The sequence below is a fragment of the Eucalyptus grandis genome, chromosome 8, assembly GCF_016545825.1.
Source record: "Eucalyptus grandis isolate ANBG69807.140 chromosome 8, ASM1654582v1, whole genome shotgun sequence".
NCBI classification, from domain to species: domain Eukaryota; kingdom Viridiplantae; phylum Streptophyta; class Magnoliopsida; order Myrtales; family Myrtaceae; genus Eucalyptus; species Eucalyptus grandis.
The window spans coordinates 68,739,288-68,763,812 of record NC_052619.1 but is presented as its reverse complement, the minus strand read 5'-3'; the positions used below and the strand labels follow the sequence as shown (position 1 = coordinate 68,763,812).

The following is a 24,525-nucleotide window of genomic DNA, read 5'->3' as shown; positions in this document are numbered from 1 at the left end:
GTTATTCCCGGACTTCGTCTTCCGCATTGCTTTAGGGGTCGATTTAGTGTTGAATCCGGTTTTCGGGATCCGTTATTCCCATCAATTGGTGTTAATAATAAGTGATACATTCATCAATGCGGAAAAATTCAATAATAAAATTAATGCGAACGTACATATCATTCATCCAATAATGAACGTGTGATGATTTTCTATAGAAGTAGTGGACTTAATAAAAGTTTGTTAATCATTCGGATGTACATTGAAGGGAAATGAAGTTAGTAAATTTACATAAATATTCGTTGTCTTATCTTTATTTATTTAAAATGAGGAGCAATGATGAAAAAAGAAGGGAAATAAAAATGTGGATTCCACGAAAATACTTTTCCTTTATTTTAATCTATTTCCTTCAACTTCCATTATCCTTTCTCCAACCAAACAAGAAATATTTTCCTTAGATTGCTCAAGATAGTTGAAAAATTAGTAAAAAGGTGGGGCTATTTCCACATCCATTATAGCTAGATCCGCAGCCCATTTTTGTGAAACAAACCATAATTATCCTTGCTCCTAAACCATTCCATCTAGCCACGCTTCCTCTCTCTCCTTGATTGCCGGGTGTCCCTCCTCTCCCTAGTTTTTCCTTATTCTTCTTCGTTTTCTCGGTCGAGGAGGCACCTCGTCCGCATCATCGACTGGATGACGTGGAGTTGCTTCACAGGAAATGGATCGATCCCATCTCCTGAAACTTCCTTTCTTCTCAATTTGCGTTTTGAAATTGCAAACAGTCATTCTCAATGAAAACGCAGTGTGCAATCCAAGGATCCACGTTTCAAGATTGCACCAACTACAAAACACGCAACGGATAGCAACCGTACTCTTTCTTCTTTAAAGCCAACGCCCCCACCAAGCACGACAACTGGTGAAATTGAAGGACTCCTTCCAATGGCGAAGGTAATCCAAGTGAACTGCTTTTGATGCTGAAAAAGCTCCTTTTAAGGGCCTCATACAACAAAAAGAAAGAAAATGAGGTAAAGCCCCTTCTGGCGCGGTGGGGAAAGAAATGAGGGGGGCGCACTGCATAAGAAGGGATTAGGTCAGCTAGCAGCCGCTTTTGCTGCGATTTTTAGAGGTGATAGTGTTGAAAAAGTGCGCACGAGATGCCCAATATCTTTGGCATGAGGAGATTGTCAAGATGGATTTTAAGTTCAAGCCTATTAATATATCTAGTCGAACCTACTTTCACTAAAAAAATTTAAACTAATAAGTTATAGGTCAATTATAATGTATAAATTGCTTTATACAATATCAATTATTTGATTAGGATTTCTCTTACACAACTCACACATGCATCTTAATAATCTCCTCCTCATGTGTGAGCATTTCTTTACCACAACTTTGATACCATTAGTTGAGAACATACAACAAAAATTTTAATACCTTCCTCGTGGAGAGATCGTCAACGGAAAGCCCAAGTTTGAGTTTGTTAACACATCTAATTGAACTCACATTTACTCAAAAACTTAAATTAATGACTTATGAGTCAAGTAAGATATAATAACTGCTTTACATGTACGTCAATTTTCTAATGTGAGATTCTTTTAACACAATTCCCTCGTTCATCTTTACAAATGAAAACGACCTCAAAGATCCTAGGTGGGTTGGATCATAGAGCTCCGGCCAGTTAATTTTGCAAAGATATATGACCAAAAAATTTGCAAAGGAAGGGAAGAGAGAATATAGAGACAGGGAGAGGAAATGCAAAGGGGCCATTTCTACTGTTGCACCGTCCCGGAGGCCGCGGGTCCCGTCATAACGGTTGTGGAATTAGTCCCATGTTCAAGAAAGACCTTTAAATGGCCAAAATTATAAAAACTTGAAAGGGCCTTTAATGAAAAAATATGATAGAAAGTGTCCTCCTTCGAAAATAAATTATGAAAAACTATATCTCTTGAGGGAAAAGCTTAGGTAGAGTCAATCCCCGATATAAGTCGGACCAAGAATCGGTTAGCGTTAACCAATTGATTGGATCTCAAATTTATTGCGAATCTGTTTGGTCTCCAATTCTGTTGAACCTACCGAGATGGGTGGGATCAATACCATTGGAAAGCGATATTTCAATTCTATTCTAATGCAGAGTTTGGGTAACAATTTTTATGTAAACAGGAGCTCTTTAATAGAGATATTTAGCATTAGGATATTTTCTATTTTAGAGATCATTATGATACTTCTATTAATTATATGAATCTCTAAAGGTTTCACGTATATTTTCTTTTAATTATGCATATATTGAGATATTACCTTAGAATAGTTATCTAATAAAGTCGTCGATATATTTTTCATTAAGATAAACTTTGGAATATGTAGGAATTTCTTAAATTTATCCTCTACATTATTTAAAAGCCACATTGTCATATTTCTCATAGCTTTTTTGTGAGTTATTAAATATTGTGTAATATAAACACCCAAAAACACATGAAAGAACATGTCAATCGTAGAAAGGTGTGTGTGATCGCCATTCTGTTTTTCTATTTTTTATTTTTCTGTTCCCAATTTTAGAAATTTGTTTGGTAATGTAATCTCATTTTTCTATTTTTAGAACAAACTTTTAATCTTGAAATAGGTTTGGAACAAAAATATAACGCAAAATTTTTCTACTTTTTTTATTTCTTGAACAAAAAATGAGAAATAATTTTTTTTTTTCATTGCTTGCCTCTCTATTAGTCGGTTGCCCACTCATCGTCATCTGCTGTCCGCCGGCCGCTTAGAAGAGAGAAATTTTGTGTCGTTATCAAATGAACTTCTATTTGATGAATATAAATTATGTGTCGTTATTAAATGTGCACTTTTACTCAGAAATTTGTATAGGAAATAGAAATAATAAAAGTCCAATTCTTGTTAGAAATTAATTTTCTGCGATAGAAGAGTAATCATTCGCGCACCGAAGGATCTTTGAACGGTATTTTGGGAAGTGCACTAAAGAGGCCGCGAGTCCCGTCATAACGGTTGTGGAATTAGTCCCATCTTCAAGAAAGACCTCTAAATGCCCAAAATTATAAAAACTTGAAAGGGCCTTTAATTAAAAAAATATGATAGAAAGTGTCCTCCTTCGAAAATAAAGTACGAAATGTTGTGATATTTCTCATAGCTTTTTTTTGCGAGTTATTAAATATTATGTAATATAAACGCCCAAAAACACATGAAAGAACATGTCGAAATGTGTGCATGATAACCATTCTGTTTTTCTATATTTTTTTTTCTGTTCCCAATTTTAGAAATTTATTTGGTAACGTAATTTCATTTTTCTATTTTTAGAATAACTTTTTAATCTTAAAATAGGTTTGGAACAAAAATATGAAGCAAAATTTTTTTACTTTATTATTTCTTGAACAAAAAATGAGAAATAAATTTTTTTTCTCATCAGTTGCCCTCTTAATAGTCAGGTTGCCCAATTGTCGCCATTGGTTGTCCGCCAACCGCCTAGGAGAGAAACTCATTTTGTTATTAAATGAACTTCTATTTGAGGAATATAAATTCTGTATTGTTATCAGATGTGTACTTTTACTTAGAAATTTGCGTAGAAAATAGAAATAAAAAAGTCCAATTCTCGCCGGAAATTAATTTGCTGCGATAGAAGGTCATCATTCACGCCCGAAAGGAACTTTCAAAAGTCAAATGTAAAATTAAAAGATAATAATTGGATGGCTACTCCTCATCTAGGTTCACCGGATAAGCCATGTGCAATGCAGAGGATAGGCCGTGCGTCATCAAACCACACTTCTTCCGGAAAAAAACAGATGGTCAAAAGGGAAAGAGTTTCAGGATCTGAAAAAGGGACTAAAAAAATATCAAAACCTTTTCTTCAACGCCTGATGATGTCCATTTTTCTAACCTCGAGGAAGAGGAGCAAAAATCTTAAACGACCCATACCTTTTGCTCGGAGCGCGGATCGGTTGTCGCGTCGCGTCGCGATGTCGTGATGCCAATTTGCCAAAGCCGTGCCTGCGTCGACAACCCGAAGGAGACCGACGTTTTCAGCGCAGCTCGATCTCTGTCCCATCCTCCATCTGTTGTAACTCTTGACGGTTCACCTGTCTCTCTCTCTCGAGGTGGAACGGCGAGCGCAACCTGCTTGAATTGAGGTCACATGAAGAGGGTGACTCGTCGGCCCGCCGAATCTTCTTCTGGGTCTTCTTGATTCCGCCGTTCTTGATTCGTCGGATTGAGCCCGAGTGAGAAAGCTCCGATTTTGCGCTCATTAATCGATCATTTCGTCAATTGGGTCTCGAGGGTTGAGATTCGATCTCGCGGGTGAAGGGTGGTGGGGGAGCGGAGGAGCTGGAGGACGTCGTTCGGTGATGGCGATTAGGGTTTTGGGTGTGGCTCAGCTCGGTTGTTTAGTCGGTTAGGACACTGAATTCTTGAACGAGGTAGCGCGGGTTCGCGTGTCTATCTGAAGCCACGCCTTCTCTTCAGTTGCTGCAGTTGACGGAGCATGGTCGGGGTCTTCTGGCTTCCAGAAGGTAATGCCTCGCTGTCGTTTATTGAGTAAGGGCGAGAGCAAGAGCTCGCGGACTTGATAGTCAATTACTTGTAGTTGCTTTGGATTTTGCGGCTGTGATCGGTCAATGGTGTGTATCGGCCAATGCCTTGAAGATAGCCTGTTTTAGTGTCTGGTTGTTTTATGGTTTCTTTTGAAAGATGTCGTCTGTGAGTTTCACCTTCTCAATCATGTGCACTCGTGCCGTTATGCTGCCTGCTTTTGAGTTAATGGTTTCTATTCTGTTCTGCTTGGTTCTCTCTGACGACTAGTGTACTCGAAGGAATGTGGTTCTGTAGTCTGTTGAAGTTAGAAAAGCGTGACTCTTGCTATGAATAATGTGTCCGTTTATTCGTGGTTTGGAATTGCTGCTGCCAACTACTTTCTCATGCAAAATGGCAGTTTCCATTTGATAGTCACCCTGTTTGTAAATTGTGTTAACTCTTCCTGCAGGAAATCCCTTCTTCTTGCCACCGGCATCTTAGTTGCTGGCGGCACTGCTGCATATGCTCATTCCCGTTTTAGCAAACAGAAGTCCAATACTTTTGGTCATTTTAATGGGATTGACAATGACCAAGAAAAATCAAATAAGGCTGGCAGAGGTCAGGAAAGTGGAAAAAAAGCTAGTCAAAAGAAAGGTGGATTGAAGTCACTGCAGGTCCTTACAGCCATTCTTCTATCCAAGATGGGCCAGATGGGTGCAAGGGACCTTTTGGCTCTAATTGGTATAGTGGTGAGCTAATTCTTTAACCAGAGAATATTTCCTATAAATTATTTTGTTCTTTTCATCTTTACTTTCTGAGTCTTCTTCCATACGTGTCGAATGCCATGACATAATGGATGTGTATGTTTTAACTAAAGTGGTAGGTTGTTCATCAATGCGATTGATCTTCCAGTAAAGATGAACGTTAAACTTTCAGTACTAATCCTTAACAAGTATGAAGCATTGGCTCATTATTTCAAGATTGTGGAGTTATTATCTTCTTTGGAACATTGAAGCTCTTGCATGGGTTCTGTCTGATTTATTTTCATCTATATGTGGCATAGAAAATAACTTGTTTTGGCTTTGTTTTCATTAGGGAAAGTATGCTTTTTAATCCCCATTGCTCGCAAGGTCTAAAATCACGCTGTATTATAACACTCTACCTTTAAATTATAGAATGGTATAGAGTATTTAAGACTTGTTTTCTAGAACTCTTTTTTTTTCCCTAGTCGGTTGTTAATGTTATGTCGTTCTTCTTTTGGATTTCCTTCTTGCTGATTGTTTGTTTTGAGATATGACCTTAAGGCTAAGCTATCGTATCCTTTTTTATACCTTGATTGTCTCTTGACTAAACCATTTGGTAATATTACTCAAAACTGGGTTAGTTTTTACCATAGGGCAGGCACCTTCCCACCCGCAGCAGCGATAGCAATGACAGAACAACAACAAAAAACAAAAGAAGAAGGCAGATGACTGTCAATTAGAGAATTCTGTTATGATGATATGCTATGGATTTCTTTGAGTTGCAGTTGGAACATGGAATTTCTCAATTGGCTATTTTATTAGTTGCTTTCTGTGCCTGAGGGTATAGTTAACATATCCATTTGTGGCATACATGTCAAGTGTCAAACATTTAGTTTAATTGTAGTAGATATCCTCCATGGGAAGCAATAGCTCTTAGGAGAGGAAGTATAGCAAATGCGTTCTGGGGGTTACTTATAGGAAATTAAACTTGGGGACTGGTGTGTTCTTGCGGGCTTGGAATTACCAGGTAGAGATTGGATTTGCAAAGGAGTTAGAATGAAGGATTTGAGTTTTGGTCATAGTTAGTGCGGAGGTATAGCAAATGTGTCCTGGGGGTTGTGGATGTGGACCAATGAAGTCGAAGAAACTGAAAGTATTAAGCTGTAAAACACAAAAGAAGGCTGAAAATGGTTAAGATGATGTGTCTACAGGTGTTGAAATCAGTTCTTACTGCAGTACTGGCTTGTAGCAGTAGTGACAGCTTCCCATGCTATAACATAATGCTTGCTGTGGCAGGCTGCTGATTCTATTTTATGTGGTGCTTGTAATTATTGAGAGGTTGTGGACTGGATAATTCTTTGCTAGGAAGGGTGGAAGTTAATGGCTTGGAGAGTGATATAGAAGAACAGCAATGATCCTCTATTCGGGAAATAGGCTAATAAAGCAGAAGAGAGACTTACAAAATTTTCTATATATTTTGATGTGTGTAATAAAAAGTACATCAGCCTAATTCATTGGCAAGAGAAATTGATACTGAACTTCTGAAGGAGATTATGAATGTGATGAAAAGCAAATGCAATTAAAATTGGTGTTTGCAGAAAAATTGATTGATAGAACACTTAAGGAGGATGTTGCATCTTCTGGTTGTATGTGACAGCCTTTGCAATGTTTTGCTGAATTATTACCGGAAGCTCCTGACTCAATAGTTTGTCGATGATTTTTTTCAGGAAAATTTCAATTGTTGTGGACTGGTATTTGTTATTAATGACCATTTAGAAAATTTAAGTATAATCAACGTGGTAGATGTTTGGCCCATTAATATAATTGGATGGGAATTTCACTTCATAGCCAGAATTGGCATTATGACCGTAGTAATTGAGAAGTATTGATGTTACAAGTGGTGTGAACGGGGCGAGGAAACTCTATGTAGGTCTTATGGTTAGGCATGGTTGGTTTTGTAAGCCATGTCAATCAGGTAAGAATGAAGATCATGCTTGTCTGTTCCTGTCCTTGCTCCTTCCATGCCCTGGCCTGTCTAATTGCTAAAAGACCTTATTGTCAGTTACTCTATGCCACAATTTGTATAAATTTTTATATCTAAGTGTGCATGTTTTCCGGAGCTTTACATCTGCATCACCAGTAGTTAGTTACCTTCTTATGCATGGCTTTATTTGGTGCTTAAATTTTAATGAATAGGAAGACTGCCAACTTGGGATGGGATGCTAACTCTATTGCTAACTCTATTTTCTTTTTCAGGTATTTCGGACGGCTTTGAGCAATAGATTAGCAAAAGTGCAAGGTTTTTTGTTTCGTGCTGCTTTTCTTCGGCGCGTTCCACTATTCTTCCGGCTGATTTCAGAAAATATCCTATTATGCTTTCTTCATTCCACGATACACTCTACTTCAAAGTACATAACAGGGACGCTCAGTCTGCGTTTTAGGAAGATATTGACGAAATTGATCCACACCCATTACTTCGAGCTGTGTCTTGTTGTTGGATCTTCAAGCTGAAGTTTAGGACAATTCTCCTTCTTTATTCTTTAATCTTAATTTAGTGTGGATTATGTCAAACCAAGCATTCAGTGGCACTTGTTTGTTTTCCATGTCTCTTACTCTCTACAAACACTATGTCGTGCCTTTAATTTGCGCGGAACTTTTATTATTGTAACAAGCGGCTTAAAGCAATATGTCACAAGTTAAAAAAATGAAGTTTTGTTTTTCAAGTATCAGTATGTAGTCCTGTCACGAGGGGTCAAGTTGTAATTATTCGATTAGCTAGTGATCACACCATATATTCTGCCTGCTTTGTTCCCTGCAGTTGCTTAATTCTCTATATGGTTACAGAATATGGCATACTACAAAATTTCCCATGTTGATGGGCGCATATCTAATCCAGAGCAACGGATCGCAAGTGATGTGCCAAGGTTCTGTTCAGAATTGAGCGATCTTGTGCAGGATGATTTGACAGCTGTAGCAGATGGCCTGCTTTATACCTGGCGCCTATGTTCTTATGCTAGCCCAAAATACGTTTTTTGGATTTTGGTAGTCCTCTCTCCTCATTAACGTTGATTAGCAGATGGTTTAGATTCAAAGGTCAGTTATCTCAATTCGAGCACTTGATTTTATTTTGCAGGCATATGTAATGGGGGCAGGGGCCATGATCAGAAATTTCTCTCCTGCTTTTGGGAAACTAATGTCCATAGAGCAACAACTGGAAGGAGAATATCGGCAGGTCCATTCTCGGTTGAGGACTCATGCAGAAAGTATAGCATTTTATGGCGGAGAAAAGAGAGAAGCATCTCATATTCAGCAGAAGTCTCAAAATCTGGTGAAGCACATGAGAGTTGTCCTTCATGACCATTGGTGGTTTGGAATGATCCAAGACTTCTTGTTGAAATATCTAGGCGCTACAGTTGCTGTTATCTTGATTATTGAACCTTTCTTTGCTGGTGACCTTAGACCCGATACTTCAACTCTGGGACGTGCTGAAATGTTGAGCAATTTGAGATACCATACCAGTGTCATCATATCCTTGTTTCAATCTCTTGGTACACTGTCTATAAGTTCAAGACGGCTCAATCGTCTCAGGTATTGCTTGATTAACCATCACCACTGTACAATTCTTTGTGCTTTTTCTTTAACCAATTCCCAAACATCTGGTTTAGTTATTCTTTTCAAGCCAATATTTTCTCGTGTTTTGGGGTCTTCATGAATTTATGTTGGGAATCTTCATATGCTTGTTACATTGTTATATATTTGGTTTTGTGTGTTCGCAGGCAGTTCTTTTCTTGCTAATTGAATGTCCTAGGCATGACTTTTCAGTTTCTTTCTGACACTGGTTTCATCTGCTCAGTGGTTATGCAGACCGCATTCATGAATTAATGGTCATATCAAGAGAGCTAAGCGGTGCCAACGAAAAATATTCTTCTCGAGGAAATGGAAACCAAATTTTCAGTGAAGCTAATTTCATACAATTTTCTAATGTCAAGGTACTCAAAATAACTTTACTCACTACATTACGCTTTCTTTCCCTTTTCACATATTAACATTGTCTTCCAGGTTGTTACCCCGACTCAAAATGTTTTGGTGGAGGATTTAACTTTAACGGTTGAATCAGGGTCAAATCTTTTGATTACAGGTAATGTTATTATTAACAAGGTGTCTTGGCTTTCGCACCTCAACATCTAGTTTCCTCTGCTTGCTTGGAGTTTAGGTGACCCATGAGCAAGGGACTTACGTACCTTTATTTATTTGATTCTCTTCTTCCTCTTCTGCCTTTCTTTTTCCAGAGAGCTGGCCTCGCCTATGAAAAAGCTGTGCCTTATAGAGTAGTCCCTTTGCATCATGAACTGTCAACGTATAGTGGACTCACAAATTCAAACTATTTGATCCTTTAGGCCCTATTTGGTAAATGGCCAATTCTTAGTTAAATAGAAATTTGTTTAATTATGCCAATTAATCTTTTTATTCTTGGGAACAAATTAGTGACTGGGGAATAGATTTGGAACAGAATTAATAAGTAGAAAAAAGTTACTTTTTTGTTCCCAAGAATAATTCTAGAAATGAGCCATTTTTTTTTTTCCTTTCCTTTTCTTGTTTTTCTTTTCTTCTTCTTCCTTCTCTAGCTGGTCACTAGGCTCAGTGACCAGCCAAAGTTAAGGTTTGGTGACCTTGTGGGCCCTCAGCGAGGCTTGACCTTGCCCAGCCATGGTGAGGCCGACCTCGCCGGGGGCTGGCGAGGCTCTCTTGAGGTAGTGAGTTTGCCGGCTCTTAGCTCTGGCTGGCCGTTGGCCATCACTGAGAGGCCTAGTGACTGGCTAGAGGAGGAAGAAGAAGAGAAGGGAAAAGAAAAGAAAAAAGGAAAAATCTAAAAAAATTTATTAAAAAATTACAAGAAATTCTAGGTCATAATTTTTTTTTAGAGTTGTATCAAATGCATTTTTGTTCTTGTTCTATTTCGGGAATAGACATTTTGTGCAGTCACCAAACGCGTTCGAATGCTCAGAAACTCATCCAGGGAATAGAATTAGAAAGAATTACTGAGCAGAAATTGTTTTTAGGGATAGAATGGTTACCAAACGCACCCTTATATTAACGCATTAACTATAACAGTAGGCTAGTCCCAGTTGGGAAAAACTTGATTGAAATTGGAAAAAAATCGTGCTTGTTTTTTGTTAAGCTAGGAGGAAACCCATGCCTGTGTAAATCTTCTACTTGTGCCTATTTTGCTGTTCCTGTACTAGGCGAAATCGAGGAAGGCACAGAAAGGATGTTTGCTTTTAGATAACTCTATGGTAGCTTGTAATGGTGTAAATACAAAGATTAACAGTAGAATTTTCATTAGCACCTCTAACATGATTTCTCCACATTCAAGTCTTTTTTTTTTTTTTTTTTTTTGGGGGTGGGGGGACAAAAGGAATATTTGCCATAATGTAAAGATTCGCATTGCAGAATCTTCATATATTCTTGCTTTAAGCAATCAATAGATAATGGTTGTGTCTCCAGAAGCAGATCCATTGCACAGACATAATGTTAAAAATGAAATTGCTTCTGCATTCTTTTTGAACTCTGCTGTTTGGACAATCTAATGCGTGTGCTAGGGTATTGAATTTCCAGGACAGTGATATGTGAGGTTAGCATTCTAAAATGAGATTTTCACCTTTGCTGGTCATAAGTTAATTTAAGTTTGGTCTAGATGTAGCTTTTAAGTTCCAACTCGCCATCTATTTGAGTTATTGGATTAGATTACTTGTATTGCCTATGTCAAGATCTGTTGAATCAATGGTAGTGCACCTATTTTAGTGATGACTTCACTCAATTTTCTCCCAAGCAGTGCAATACCTGCATTTCTAACATAAACTACATCATTACCTCCATTATAGGACCAAATGGCAGTGGGAAAAGTTCGCTTTTTCGAGTTCTAGGAGGCCTGTGGCCACTTGTATCCGGCCATATTGCAAACCCTGGCGTTGGTTCTGACCTTAATAAGGAGATATTCTACGTGCCGCAACGACTGTACACCGCTTTTGGCACACTTCGTGACCAGCTGATTTATCCTCTTACGGAAGATCCAGAAGTTAAAAACTCACACGACCTGGAATGGTGGAGCTGCTGAAAAATGTAGATGCTTCCACTTGTCCTTCATGTGTGTTTTGCTATAAGTATAATAAATCAATATATCTAACAATGGATGGATCTGTAGTGTACCCTTGACACTAGTCTCCATGGGCTTTTTCTCTTATCTTGTAGGTTGATCTGGAGTATCTGTTGGACCGTTATCCACCAGAGAAAGAGATAAATTGGGGTGATGAATTATCTTTGGGGGAGCAGCAGAGATTAGGGATGGCTAGGCTATTCTACCACAAGCCTAAGTTTGCAATTCTTGATGAGTGCACAAGTGCTGTGACAACCGATATGGAGGAACGGTTTTGTGCTAAAGTTCTGGCTATGGGAACATCATGCATAACCATTTCACATAGGCCTGCATTGGTTGCGTTTCATGATGTGGTTTTGTCCCTGGATGGTGAAGGGGGCTGGAGCGTGCACTACAAGAGGTTGGTGTGTTTAGATAATGCTGTAATTTTCTTGATTCTTTGGATCACAGGAAGCTGTTCTGTTGTACTGAACATAAAAGATGCAGGGATGATTCTCCTGTCCTCACTGAAGCTGGAAGCAATAGGGTTATGTCTTCTGAGACAGAACGCCAGAGTGATGCAATGGCTGTCCAGCGAGCATTTGCTACCAACGCAAAGGCATGAACATCAAAGTGTTGTTAGTTGTTTCTTAAATAATTTCTAAGCTTAGTTAAGAACTAACATCCCATGGTTGCAACTTGTCTTAGGACTCTGCATTTTCAAAAACAAAGGCACAGTCATATGTATCAGAGGTGATTGCAAGATCTCCTTCTACTGACAATCTTAGTTCATTGCCTCTTGTCCCACAACTTAAGAGTTCACCGAGGATATTGCCATTGAGAGTAGCTGCCTTATTCAAAGTATTGGTAAGTATCCTTTCCAGTGCTCATTATCTATCCTTGTTGTGCATGTTAACTGTTGCTATGAAATGTCTGTCTTGCTTTGCAAGACATGGTCTTCCTGAGGAGTATGACTGGATGAGACGGCTTAAATATGCCAGTGTTATGTTCTCATGCATAATCACATGCCCCCGAAAGGCTATCTCTTTTAATTGTGTTTTCTAGATAAGTCCCAAAAGTTTGTTTTAATGCTAGGTAGATGAAATGGTACACATTCTTTATCTAGGTTGCTACTCCCTGTATTTCTGTCACTAGACCTGCATTTTGTGGGTTTCTTTTTATGTTATCAACCAATTCATAATGTGAGTTGCTGAATTTCTTCCTGTTCTCCAGGTACCAACAGTGCTTGATAAACAAGGTGCACAACTTCTTGCGGTTGCTGTTCTTGTATTATCAAGAACATGGGTATCAGATCGTATTGCCTCGTTGAACGGTATCTTTTCTCCATGTCTCAATTGATTTATTTTTTCTAATGAGATGAGTATTTAAAAATAGCTGTTCAACAACTCTTATCAGGAACCACTGTGAAGTATGTCCTAGAGCAGGACAAGGCATCTTTCACTCGGCTTATTGGTGTTAGTGTCCTGCAAAGTGCTGCATCTTCCTTCATTGCACCTTCTTTGAGGTACTTTCATTGAGATTCGTGTCTGTCACCGATTTCTTCTTAAAGAGTCAAATGTCATTTGTACAGTCCACACTAGCCATTTCGGCCTGATCCTATGTTCTGCAGTATATGGCTCAAACAGATATGTGAGATTGGAAGTAGGGACATTTGGTATAAATTAATTGTTTTTCATGTTAGAAAAAATGATTTATGTGAGGAAGTCAATTGCACAAACATCAGAATATGTAAGTTGCAGTATCATGAACAGGCGGCCCCATGTGTACTTCTACGGCTACTCTAACAGCATTTAGATACTTCTTTTGCATGCTAGCAGAATGCCTTTAGCTTCATTGTTTATTTAGAAATTCATCCTGTTTTGAAGCTTTGACAATTAAGTATTATATTATGTATGAGCGTGAGCTGGCTTCATTTCAGCATCTGACAGCAAGGCTAGCCCTTGGGTGGAGGATACGCCTGACACAGCATCTACTGAAGAATTATCTTAGAAACAATGCGTTCTACAAGGTACCATGTCATGCAAAACTGGCTGTGTGGTTCCCTGTATTCATTGCATGAATCGGTTCATTTCTTGTGTTTTAGCATTAATTTATTCAATAAATAAAGAAAAGCTCCTCTTTGATTTTATTGTGAGCATCTTCCCAATGTAGACAACTGCCTAAGACTTTGTTTGGGGAAGAGAGGAGGGAAAGAAAATGAAGGTTTTTTTTTTTTTTTTGGGGGGGGGGCAGAATTTTAAGTTTTCCCTCTGATCTCTCTCACAAACCAAACAAAGCCTAAAGGTGGCAATTTGTCTCTTAGACATTAAAATTTTGAGTTAGTTGTCCAGGATACTAACTGAAGCTTTTATTTCATGTTTCTTTTTCAGGTTTTCAACATGTCAAGCAGAAACATAGATGCTGACCAGAGGATAACTACTGATCTTGAAAAGTTAACTACTGATTTGTCAGGATTAGTCACTGGAATGGTAAAGCCATCTGTTGACATTCTCTGGTGAGTTTGTCTCTGTAATATCAATTTCACAATGATCCATAGATTTTGTCAATCTAGCCTCATTATGCAGGCATAGATCCTCTTTGGTTATTCACTGATTTCACAGGAACATTTCTTGATGCTGCATTAAATAAGGTTCACCTGGCGAATGAAGCTTTTGACGGGTCGGAGGGGTGTTGCCATATTGTATGCTTACATGTTACTAGGTTTGGGTTTCTTAAGGACTGTGACTCCTGACTTTGGCGACCTGACTAGTCAACAACAACAGCTAGAAGGAACCTTTAGGTAATAGAGTTTTGATTCCTCAGCATATTTGGCTCTAATTTACCTAATTTTAGCATTGATGTAATTTGCGGTCATGAATGAACTAGGTTCATGCATGAAAGGCTGCGCACATGCTGAATCTGTAGCTTTCTTTGGTGGTGGTGCCTGAGAAAAAGCTGTAAGTTTATTCCCATTTCTTTTCCCATGCTATCAGTCTGAATGCTGTATGGTTGAAATTGGAAGTGTGTCACAGTGGAATCGCTTGTGTAGATGGATATACATGAATAGCTCCTTGTTGCCTGCCTGTTTTTTGCCTTCATCTTCGGTACTTTCGATTCTAGACTGATGAGTTATATGGGACCTAAATCAGTTTTCATGCAAGATTCTAGCTCTGGAAGTTCACATTATTTGCTCTTGATGATGCTTCATTGGATCTTTTTCTCTTTTTATTTTTCCCCAACTTTTCTCCTGTTCTCAGAATAGATGTTAGGGTATTGCTGCCAAGCGTACACTTGACCATCTCTTCTCTCATTTGCATTGGTCACTCAGTTCTTTTCTACCTGGGAAAAGGAAAATAGTTTAGTCTACCTAATGGGTATATAATTAACAAAGATAGAAGCCAACACCCTCAGCCTGTCATATGAGTCCATCATGTGTTCCAACATCCATTTTGCAATTACCAGGCAACAATGGCTGCTCTTTAAATCCTTAATGCAAATGCTTGATACTTGTCAATTATCACCTGATTTTGGGCATTGAGACCCTGGCTGCTATCTTCATTGGGAGATATTATTAGAGCTTTAATATTTGGGAAGTGTTTTTGTTTAGTTAGCAATTCTCTTAATGGAGTGAACAAACTTAAGAGACTCAAATTCCTGTTTATCTATTTTCTAGGGTATGCGCATGCAACTTCTACACTATGTATGGTCAAATTTTAATGAGGTGGATAGATGATTCAAGCATCATGCGTATAAATTCATGGATGCATATATGTATGTAAATTGTTTTCCATGCATCGTATCAAGATACCCCATGTCCTCAATCATTCTACTTACATGTTGAAATATCAAGCAGATGGTTGAGTCAAGATTTCATGAGCTTCTACATCACTCTGAATTGCTGTTGAAGAAAAAATGGCTTTTTGGCATCCTGGATGATTTATCACCAAGCAACTACCCCATAATGTTACGTGGGGTCTGAGCTTGTTGTATGCTATAGAACACAAGGGAGACAGGGCCTTGATTTCTACTCACGGTGACTTTACTATTTAATCAAGACTCTGTTTCATTGAGAGTACTCTCTTTGTTCCTTCATAATTTGTTTGTATACGAGCAGGTGAGCTGGCACATGCTTTGCGGTTCTTAGCATCTGTAGTGTCTCAGAGCTTTTTAGCATTTGGCGATATTCTCGAGTTGCACAGAAAATTCCTTGAGCTCTCTGGTGGTATTAATCGGATTTTTGTGAGCTTGAAGAGCTTCTAGATGCTGCTGCTCAGTCTGGTACATCTTTCTCTGGAAATGCATTGATGACTAAATATTTTCTTTGTCCATGCTCTTTGGCATGAATGTGCTTCAGTATGATATTTAGTCTTAGTCAGCAGGTTTGGCATGGATATGCTTGACTGTGCTTCTTTTTCTTTTAGTATTTTCCCTCTACTTTCAGACTAACATACTTCTGCTCCGTGTCAATGCTACCTGAACATATTTAGTGGTGTGCGAAGTAGTGTACTCTGTGTATTTTGTACTTAGGAGTCCAAATGTTTGCTTACTACTGATGAAGTTGATGTTCAATCAGGGGTATCTGCATCTGATGCCATATTGCCATCAAAAAGCAGCAATCTTCATTCTGAAGACAACATTTCATTCTATAAAGTGGACATCATTACCCCAGCACAGAAATTGCTTGCCAGGAAGTTTACATGTGATATTGTACCTGGAAAGAGCTTACTTGTTACTGGTTAGAGATTTTTCTTTTGGTTTCTTTGATAGTATGCTATACTGGAAATTGTACATTTACCAAATTCGGAGTTTTTAGGTCCCAATGGTAGCGGCAAGAGTTCTGTTTTTAGAGCTCTGCGAGGTCTTTGGCCCATTGTAAGTGGAAGACTCACAAAACCATCCCAATCAAATAACGAAACTAGATCAGGTTGTGGGATTTTCTATGTTCCCCAACGGCCATATACATGCTTAGGAACTCTGAGGGATCAAATTATATATCCACTTTCACACGAGGAAGCAGAGCTCAGAATAGCACAGTTTAATGGGAGAGGTAATTTATTTGTTTATTAGATGTAATCTTTGTTATTTTCTTTGTTTTTATCAAGAACTGGAAGAGAGAGCTCATTAATGAGATATGGCTCTTCCTTCTTTTGTGTGGCTGATTAAGTGCTGTTAATGTGAATTGCAATGTGATTTCAGATCAGAGATCAGGTGACTCGACCCACCTAGACATGCACCTGAAAACTATTCTTGAGAACGTCAGATTAAATTACCTTCTGGAGAGGGAGGGAGGTAGTTGGGATGCTAACAAAAATTGGGAAGATGTCCTTTCTCTGGGAGAACAACAGAGATTGGGCATGGTGAGTGAATTTCCATTTCACATTTTGTGTCAATAATTCTGCTGCCTAATCTGCTTCTGACATTCTTACATTTTTCCCCCCTGTAGGCACGATTATTCTTCCACAAGCCCCTGTTTGGCATTCTCGACGAGTGCACTAAGTATGTCAAATGTTGAAACATTTGTTTTTTTTCTCATAACACTCACATGATGTCTCATTGTGTTTTGTCTTACTTCCCCTTTCGCCTTCTTTTGACAACAGTGCCACGAGTGTTGATGTCGAGGAACACTTGTATAGGCTTGCGGCTGATATGGGTATAACTGTTGTCACTTCCTCGCAAGTAAGTAGAACGTGTTTCATTGCTTTTTGGCTCTCTCTCTTAGGAATGATTGTTACTGATGTTTCTTTGTTTTTTTTTTTTTTTGGGAGAGGAGGGGTGTTGTCAGTTTTAGTGGGACTATAATGTGATGTTAGATGTGTCCCAATGCTTCTGATAGTGAAGCTTGAGTTCCTTTTCTGCTTGTTGAAGTTACTAATGGACTCATGTCTTTTTCTTTTTTCCAGCGTCCTGCTCTTATTCCATTCCATTCGTTGGAATTGCGGCTTATCGATGGTGAGGGTAACTGGGAACTTCGTTTAATCAAGCCATGATTTATTTAAGGCGGCATGTGCTGTTCGAGGAGGTGTCCCTGCGTCCTTAAAAAGTATTAAGGACCAGGGTCTGTCCTTGGAGGACTAGCATAGTTTTGATGCATACTCGCATTAGCTCGTCGCACGTATCACGCTGGATGGGAAAGTTGCTAGTAGCCTTGGCTTGAATGGATGGAGGTGGTATACGTATCTCAAATAAGACGAGTCAAAAACCTACTATGTACAGTATTTCTTTTTTCCTTCTCTAACATTATCGTAGCCATGGTTCATTTAGCTTAGTCCCTGTCCATTCAAAATCAGTTTCCTGATTGATGTTAGATGAACTCATTATTATATTTAAATTAGCCCCAATAAATAAGCTGTAAGCTGGCAGGGAAATCCTTAATTCCCCTATTCTATATGCCTGTGTAGCTATCGAGATGATGTCTTTTTATTTATTTATTTATTCCGGTCACTCGTTTCGGGATCGGCCGCGGTCAAGATTGAACGAGAAAATCCTACTTGAGCTTTCAATGAATGTGATTATATGTAGTCTTTGCCGGATGAGTGATTGTCTTGCTAGAGAGATAGAGTTCAATTTAAAGTTCTCTTGCTAAACCTATGTATTTCGCAGAAAGATTTCGAAAGTATTGACGTCTAATTGTATTTCCAAAATTACCAACTTTTTTGATAATCTACTAACATTTATTTGTGTAATTTTACACGCAATTATCAACGCTTTTGAAAATTCGTTAATAGTTTACGATGTAGTCAATTTTTTATTTGCGGAGATCTAGATATCCATTGTTATTTCAAAATTGCCAGCTGCATTCACCGGGTTTAATATCCAACTTTTGAATAAATATCAACATCCTTTCCAATGAGTCACCGATTTTCACCTGTGGAGTTCAAATTACGGATTGTAATATGAAAATATCAATCCTTAGTTCACTACATACTATTCTAATTATTTTAATCACTTCAAAATTGCCATCCGTTGTAATAATTCAACAATTTTTATAGAGAAAGCTTTAGATAAGGGCTTTTTTTTTTTTTTTTTTTTTCTTCAAACTATCTTTATTTTCTTAAAGGCGTGGGAGGCCTAAAGCCGAAACTTACGCTTGTTTTATTTCAAATAAGAATAATGTTAGGTTGATGGTACTTTATTTTCTTAAAGAAATGCTTGAAGTGGTTTTGCCTTTTTTCAAATAAGAACAATACTAGGCTGATGGCATCATTATTTTAAATGAATAATGGTGCCTTTTCAACCACATATGACCACTGGCTAGCAAATTTACAAAGAATCTTGAAAAATGTTTGGACAATATTTTTATTTCAAATAGACAATGAAATTAACAAAAAGGAATTATACTTGATGCTTGTGAACATTTTTTAATAGATTTGTATAACTATTTAAATGTACAACTCAATTGTTTCATAGTATACTTGTGACCTAAGAAGCATTGACATTCGTGTTGAACACTCCGACATTTTCCGACACTTGGTCAACACGTGTCGAAAAATCCGATACTTTGTCAACTCTCTCGATATTCTTTGACACATGAGTCGGGAATTCTAACATATGAGTTCAAAATTCCGACATGTGATTCCGATACGTACTTATCATGTCACGTGTTGCGTGCCTGTATTTATACTACTTAGTTTACGACAATATTTTCACATATTATTACCACTGTCTTGGTTGGTGGCTGCGATGATTTGGGTTCTCTTCCCCTCACGAAGGAGAGGAGTTTGAATCCCCTCACAGTCGCTTGGGGTCTTAAGTAGGACGCCGGGGGTAGTGGATCCTCCTACTTACGTATCCCTCTAGGTTTATTTGTCGACTACCGGCTGTATGGGGTTCCTAAGTCACCAATATATATATACACATATTATTGATATAAAGAAAGTCATGTTAGTAACCCACATGTCTATTTCATTAATTTAATGAGATGCTGGAGCATTATCAAATAAGTGAAAATTTTGTACACTACAATGAGTCTTGTTGTGGCATTTGTTGAACTAAGACACAATATATACTAATCTAATTAAGATACGTTTTTTTGAAATTTGGCTAGGACAATGAAAAAGTTGGGCTATACAAAATATTAAAAAGGGAAGTGGGGCAAAAAGTTTAATCAAACAAATTTAGTATACTATAAATTTTGGTAATTGTATTCATTTTATTAAATGATGACTATCTTTTTTTTCACGACTGCAAGTGTGAAAAATGTTATACATAGTGATGTTGTCAATCGAAATCCTAAATTTATTTGTCTTATAACAAAAATGTTTGAACTAGTCTTTTTACATGGAATTTAAAATATTTCATGTTGATAATGCTTTCAATAAAGCTCTTTTCAATTCTCCTAGATTTTTCTATTTTCTATTTTATCTAGTCTATTTTTTTAATCTAAAGGATCCCACTTGATTCATAGATTTCTCAAGGAAATCGGACAAGTAAGTTGTGTGGCCGTCACCCTGCATTATTCTTTAGATAAAGCTGTAGTCTCGTCGGCTCATCGGTTGACAAAATATTATGGTGAATCAAGGATATTTTGTCCAAAGGCAATCTAAATCTAAAATTAATATTTTTTTTAAAAAGGAAAAAATACAAGCGAGAGAATAGGTGACCATCGCTCAGATCTAGGAGAGGGTTGCTACCCTCTCTCATTTTTGGCAAGGGCCGGGCCCTCACCTTTGGTTGACAAGGGTTGCTAGCTCTCGCCTAAGCTCCAACAACCCTGCCAACCATCACTGTTGCCCCCATTGGCAATGGGGGCGGCAGCCACAAATGGGTGTGTTTTTGTTTTTTTTTATTTTATTTTATTTTATTTATGAAAAGAAAAAACCAAAAAATAAAGAAAAAGGAAAAAATTTAAAAGACAAAATTGTACTTCACCAGCTAATGATTTTAGGCATTTCTTTAATACTGATATGGCCATATTAGGTTTTTATTTGAAACAAACTTTACTTCAATCCCTTATTTAAAAAAGAAAAAGAGTATTTTTTAGAATTTTTCCATTTTTATATGTGCAACTAACTTACGGGCGTGTTAAACATGCTAACTCTTATCCAACTCCATTTATCAACTTTTGTTTGATTGTTTCAAAAGTACCTACTGCCCCGACAAATGGGTTAAAAGTCAACAACTATCACTATAAATTATCAACACATTTTGAAAACCGTTGACCATTCTTATAATTTACAAGAAAATTATTCAAAAAATTTTAGACCTATTACACTTTTGTCAATTTTGTTAACTGAGTTTTGAACTTTTTTTATATTTTGTTATGGAGTTTATCCAGTTAATTTTGATCGGAAATTACTAACATGGACGCCACCTTGTCTTTTGATGTCGTGTTTGAATTTTTTTTTTTCATTTTTTTTCATTTTTTTTTTACCAGCCACTATTAGGCCTTGTCGATAATGGCGAGATCATCAGCCTCAAGTGGTCGCCCTTGCTAGCCTAAAGCAACGGATGCTTGGGCCTAGGCTAACAATGGGCTGGCAAGGGAGAGGGTTTCCCACGCTCGCTTAGGCTGGGGTGACCCTCGTTAGCCTAGGCCTTGGCATCCCTTGCCCAAGGGTGGTTGGTGCTTGCCCAATGGTGGCTGATGGAGGAAAAAAGGGAAAAAGAAAGAAAGAAAAAAAGGAGGAACTAATAAAGAAATTTGAAAAAAATTAAAATATTATTAAAAAATGTTCATGTCAACTTTACTTGTGTGACTAAAGATAATTGATACCTACACCAGCGATTTTTTTTTTTTTATCGAAATTGATTTGATGGATTCAATTAGTAAAACGTAAAAATATTTAAAACTCAATTGACAAAATTGAAAGATTTAAAACTAACTTGATAAAAGTGCAATAAATTAAGGATTTTTGCATAATTTTCTTTTCATTTACCAACAATTTTTTTTTTTTTTGTGAATTTAAGTTGCCAATTCTTATATGAAATCGGCAGCTCTTATTTGAGTTAGTAACCATTAAGTATTTGATGGCTTACAAATTACCATTTACCAATTGTTTCTATGATGTACCAAAAGGGATAAAGTGCAATCTAAGATCTAAAACTTCTAACGAAAACACAATTAATATGCGATGGCTAAAAAGTGCAATCTAGTATATCCGTTAGCTCTGTCTAATTTGAGCAACGGAAACCACTATCTCGGCTTTTTAAAAATATTTTTCGAGGCCATGTGGGCACTAATTTGTTGCCACGTACATGTCACGTGAAAAAAAATCAAAATTAAAACAAGAAAAAAAAAATAACAAAAAGGAAAAGGATAGAGACGCCTACCCCACTTAGCGCCAAACAGCATCACATGGCCTTGAAAGATATTTAAAATTATCATATTCAGTCGCTCAAATAGGATGAAGTTAACGGGGTACTTGACTGCACTCTTCGGTTAAGTTTTGAGATGTGATTGTACAAATTGAAAATTTTAGAATGTGATGGTACTTTTATTGGAAGTTTTAGGACTAAGTTACTAATTTTAATACAAAAATTACCAAATCTTATCCAAGTCTAACTAACAAAGTTTATTTGATTGTTTCAAAAGTACCAACTGCTTCAATAATTACAAATAAATATTTGGGAGTTTACCAATTGGTTAAAGATACCAACTCTTATAATAGATAATCAACTCTTTCAAAATTTATCAACATTTATATGAAATCACTTTCAACTTTTGTATGAAATTATTGTCTTTACTCTAATCAATTACAAGCATTTATTTGATTGTTTTGTAATTGTGAATTTTTCTTATAATCTACCACCATACGAAGCCGTTTCTGGTTCTTACGTGAAATTATCAACTTTTATCTAGTAAGTTTAACATATTGGTAACTGACTCAATGAGTGGAGTGACACAACTAACAAAACGAGCCTACTCAATATTTTCTCAGAGGGAGAAATGTGGAACTTGCAAGAAGAGAAAAGGAAAAACCAATAATGAGGGAGAAAAATTCGATCCAATCATGCAAGGCAAAGGGGCAAAATGGCAAAAACACTATTTTGGGGAGTGTAAAGCCCGGACTGGAGTGGAAATAGCACAATCCTTTTTATTTGGAATGATTTGTTATCATTGAAATATCCCCACTTGGTAGGCCCACCGAAGGAAATAAAGATTACAGGAAAACTTGGGGCTTTGCCAGCGGCTTTATTGTCATCCTCTCATTTTCCATTAAGAAACACTAATAATTGGCATTTCTTACCTTGTTGAGAAATGCAGAGAGATTCGTCTCGAAAAGCTAATTTTTCGAGATCGAGTGAATTGCAGGGTCAAAGAAACTTAGACAAAATCCTCCTTTTGCTTGCCATTTTGAAGGATATTCGATTCAGTAGGGTACACAGCCTAACATGGATGCGTCTTTATTCATTTTCCTAGACGTTGGTAGTCTCTTTCGTTATAAAATAATGAAGTGAGAGAAACAGAGATTCTCAGTTTGGTGAGGAAATACTGGTATTTGCTTTTTCAAGTTTGGAGACAGCAACAATGAAGAAAACGTCGTCGGAGGTTCTCAACTGGTTCGTGGTTATCCTAATAATCCTTATATTTGACCATGGTATATCTTTACTATGATGTTTTAACGAATCTAGGATGCCTATATAATTAACTTTTCCAAGAATCTTGCGATCATTGACAGGTTGACATATACATCCATAGAAACCACATCTTTCGATATATTTTCTGCATGGAAATAGTTTACGTACCATATTGTCCGTGGGATAAGTTTATGCTAACCTATGTTCGTCACATTGATGATAAGATTTGCATGGACGCAATAATGTTCTTGCCTAAGCAAGTTTGGCCTTGATCCAAACTGATCAAATGACCATCGTCATTGCTTTTTACATTGTCAAAGGGACATAATTGATCGCTCGGTTAACTAATAATCTCAAGTTACATGATATCATTCTGCTTTTTGACAGGGTTCCTCACCTTCAAAATCCGTCTCATCGCTACAATCGGTTGTTTAAGTGATTCTCAAGTTAACATCATTTAGTTATATGACTCCATTTCTGCATCTTGCTTTGTGTGCCTTTTGGTGATTGTTTTAATTCATGTTGTTAGCAATTCGATCTAATTTGATCAGATGAAAGTTAACCATGCGAGGTTTTCATAACAGATGGTCAAATTGTGTGCTGTAGATACTATAAATCATTGTGCAATTTCTTTCTGTTGTTTTGCTTCTATAAAGACTAGGACTCATCAATTATGTACTCCCATTCCCATCCAGGTTTGGTGGGGTGCAGCCTTCAACATTCTGAAAGGTGTTTGAAGACAGACATTACAATAAACCAAGTCTTATTAGGCAGGAAACCTTCGGGGATTCCCATTTTCTTGGTTGAAGTTATGAACGAATGCTCGTCGGCGTGCACCATCGCAAACGTCTGCTTCCACTGTGGCAAATTCAGCTCCGACAATCGGATAAGACCAAAAATCTTCAAGCGGCTCGACTATGACGACTGCTTGGTGAATAACGGGACAGCCCTCACCCCCGGTCAGGTCCTCTCGTTCAAGTACTCCACCACCTGCATGTACCCCCTCTCCGTTTCAAATCTCGACATCTCTTGCTACACCTGATGAACTTTTTAATATAAGACTATCAGTTTTTAGTTGTGTCGGTGTATTAGACCTAATGAAGGCATCGGCGACATGAGAGATTTTCAGATTCCTTCTGTTCTTTGGAGGACCGATCATGTTGCCCGGATTCTTCAAAAATAAAACAATAATTTATTGCAATTACCATTGCTATGTCGCTGTCACAAAATTTGTTCTTTTGTCATGTGTTTGAGTGTGGCTTTTGTTAATAATAGATAGCACTCAGCTACCTCTTTTTTCACATCTTCGATTCCAAGTTAAGCATATTTACGGAAGAGAAAATATGGGATTTCTATATATTTCGATGTATTGATAAAGTGTAGATGAGTTATTGGTTGATTATAAGGTAATAAGATAAATATAATATCAATTACAATCAAACAAGGATATTACATTCAGAGAAGATATATGCATAATCACGAGAGATATGGAAAATCAAGTAAATATTCTAACATCGCTAACCATGGATATATGAGCTGAGTATTGAATCTCTGTCAAGCGGGGGAGGAGAGCCTGAATAATGGAAAGTGACTCTCCATAAACCCACATTCAGGGGGATTGCCATATCGTAT

At 37.5% G+C, this 24,525-nt stretch overlaps 1 protein-coding gene across 1 annotated transcript; it reads left to right on the top strand.

The window, feature by feature from the left end:
• Positions 1 to 3,955: 3,955 nt before the first annotated feature.
• Positions 3,956 to 23,935, top strand: LOC120287478 (ABC transporter D family member 1-like). Its single transcript, XM_039300286.1, has 24 exons — positions 3,956 to 4,069; positions 4,411 to 4,499; positions 4,970 to 5,249; positions 8,088 to 8,285; positions 8,377 to 8,831; positions 9,097 to 9,232; positions 9,303 to 9,381; positions 11,126 to 11,319; positions 11,493 to 11,797; positions 11,848 to 11,995; positions 12,085 to 12,243; positions 12,610 to 12,709; positions 12,793 to 12,901; positions 13,007 to 13,073; positions 13,316 to 13,405; positions 13,767 to 13,891; positions 14,027 to 14,176; positions 14,426 to 14,480; positions 15,904 to 16,111; positions 16,573 to 16,733; positions 16,820 to 16,872; positions 16,974 to 17,052; positions 17,277 to 17,331; positions 23,589 to 23,935. Exons 1-24 carry the CDS (start codon positions 3,956 to 3,958, stop codon positions 23,933 to 23,935), a joined length of 3,756 nt encoding a protein of 1,251 aa, XP_039156220.1.
• Positions 23,936 to 24,525: the final 590 nt, after the last annotated feature.

What these genes read in the sequence shown, in the direction of transcription:
- LOC120287478 (XM_039300286.1), top strand. Translation starts at nt 3,956, where the DNA reads ATGCCAATTTGCCAAAGCCGTGCCTGCGTCGACAACCCGAAGGAGACC. An exon ending in AATACGTTTTTTGGATTTTG is followed by an intron (nt 8,286 to 8,376) that starts GTAGTCCTCTCT and finishes TTTATTTTGCAG; the next exon opens with GCATATGTAATGGGGGCAGG. An exon ending in CTCTTACGGAAGATCCAGAA is followed by an intron (nt 11,320 to 11,492) that starts GTTAAAAACTCA and finishes CTTATCTTGTAG; the next exon opens with GTTGATCTGGAGTATCTGTT.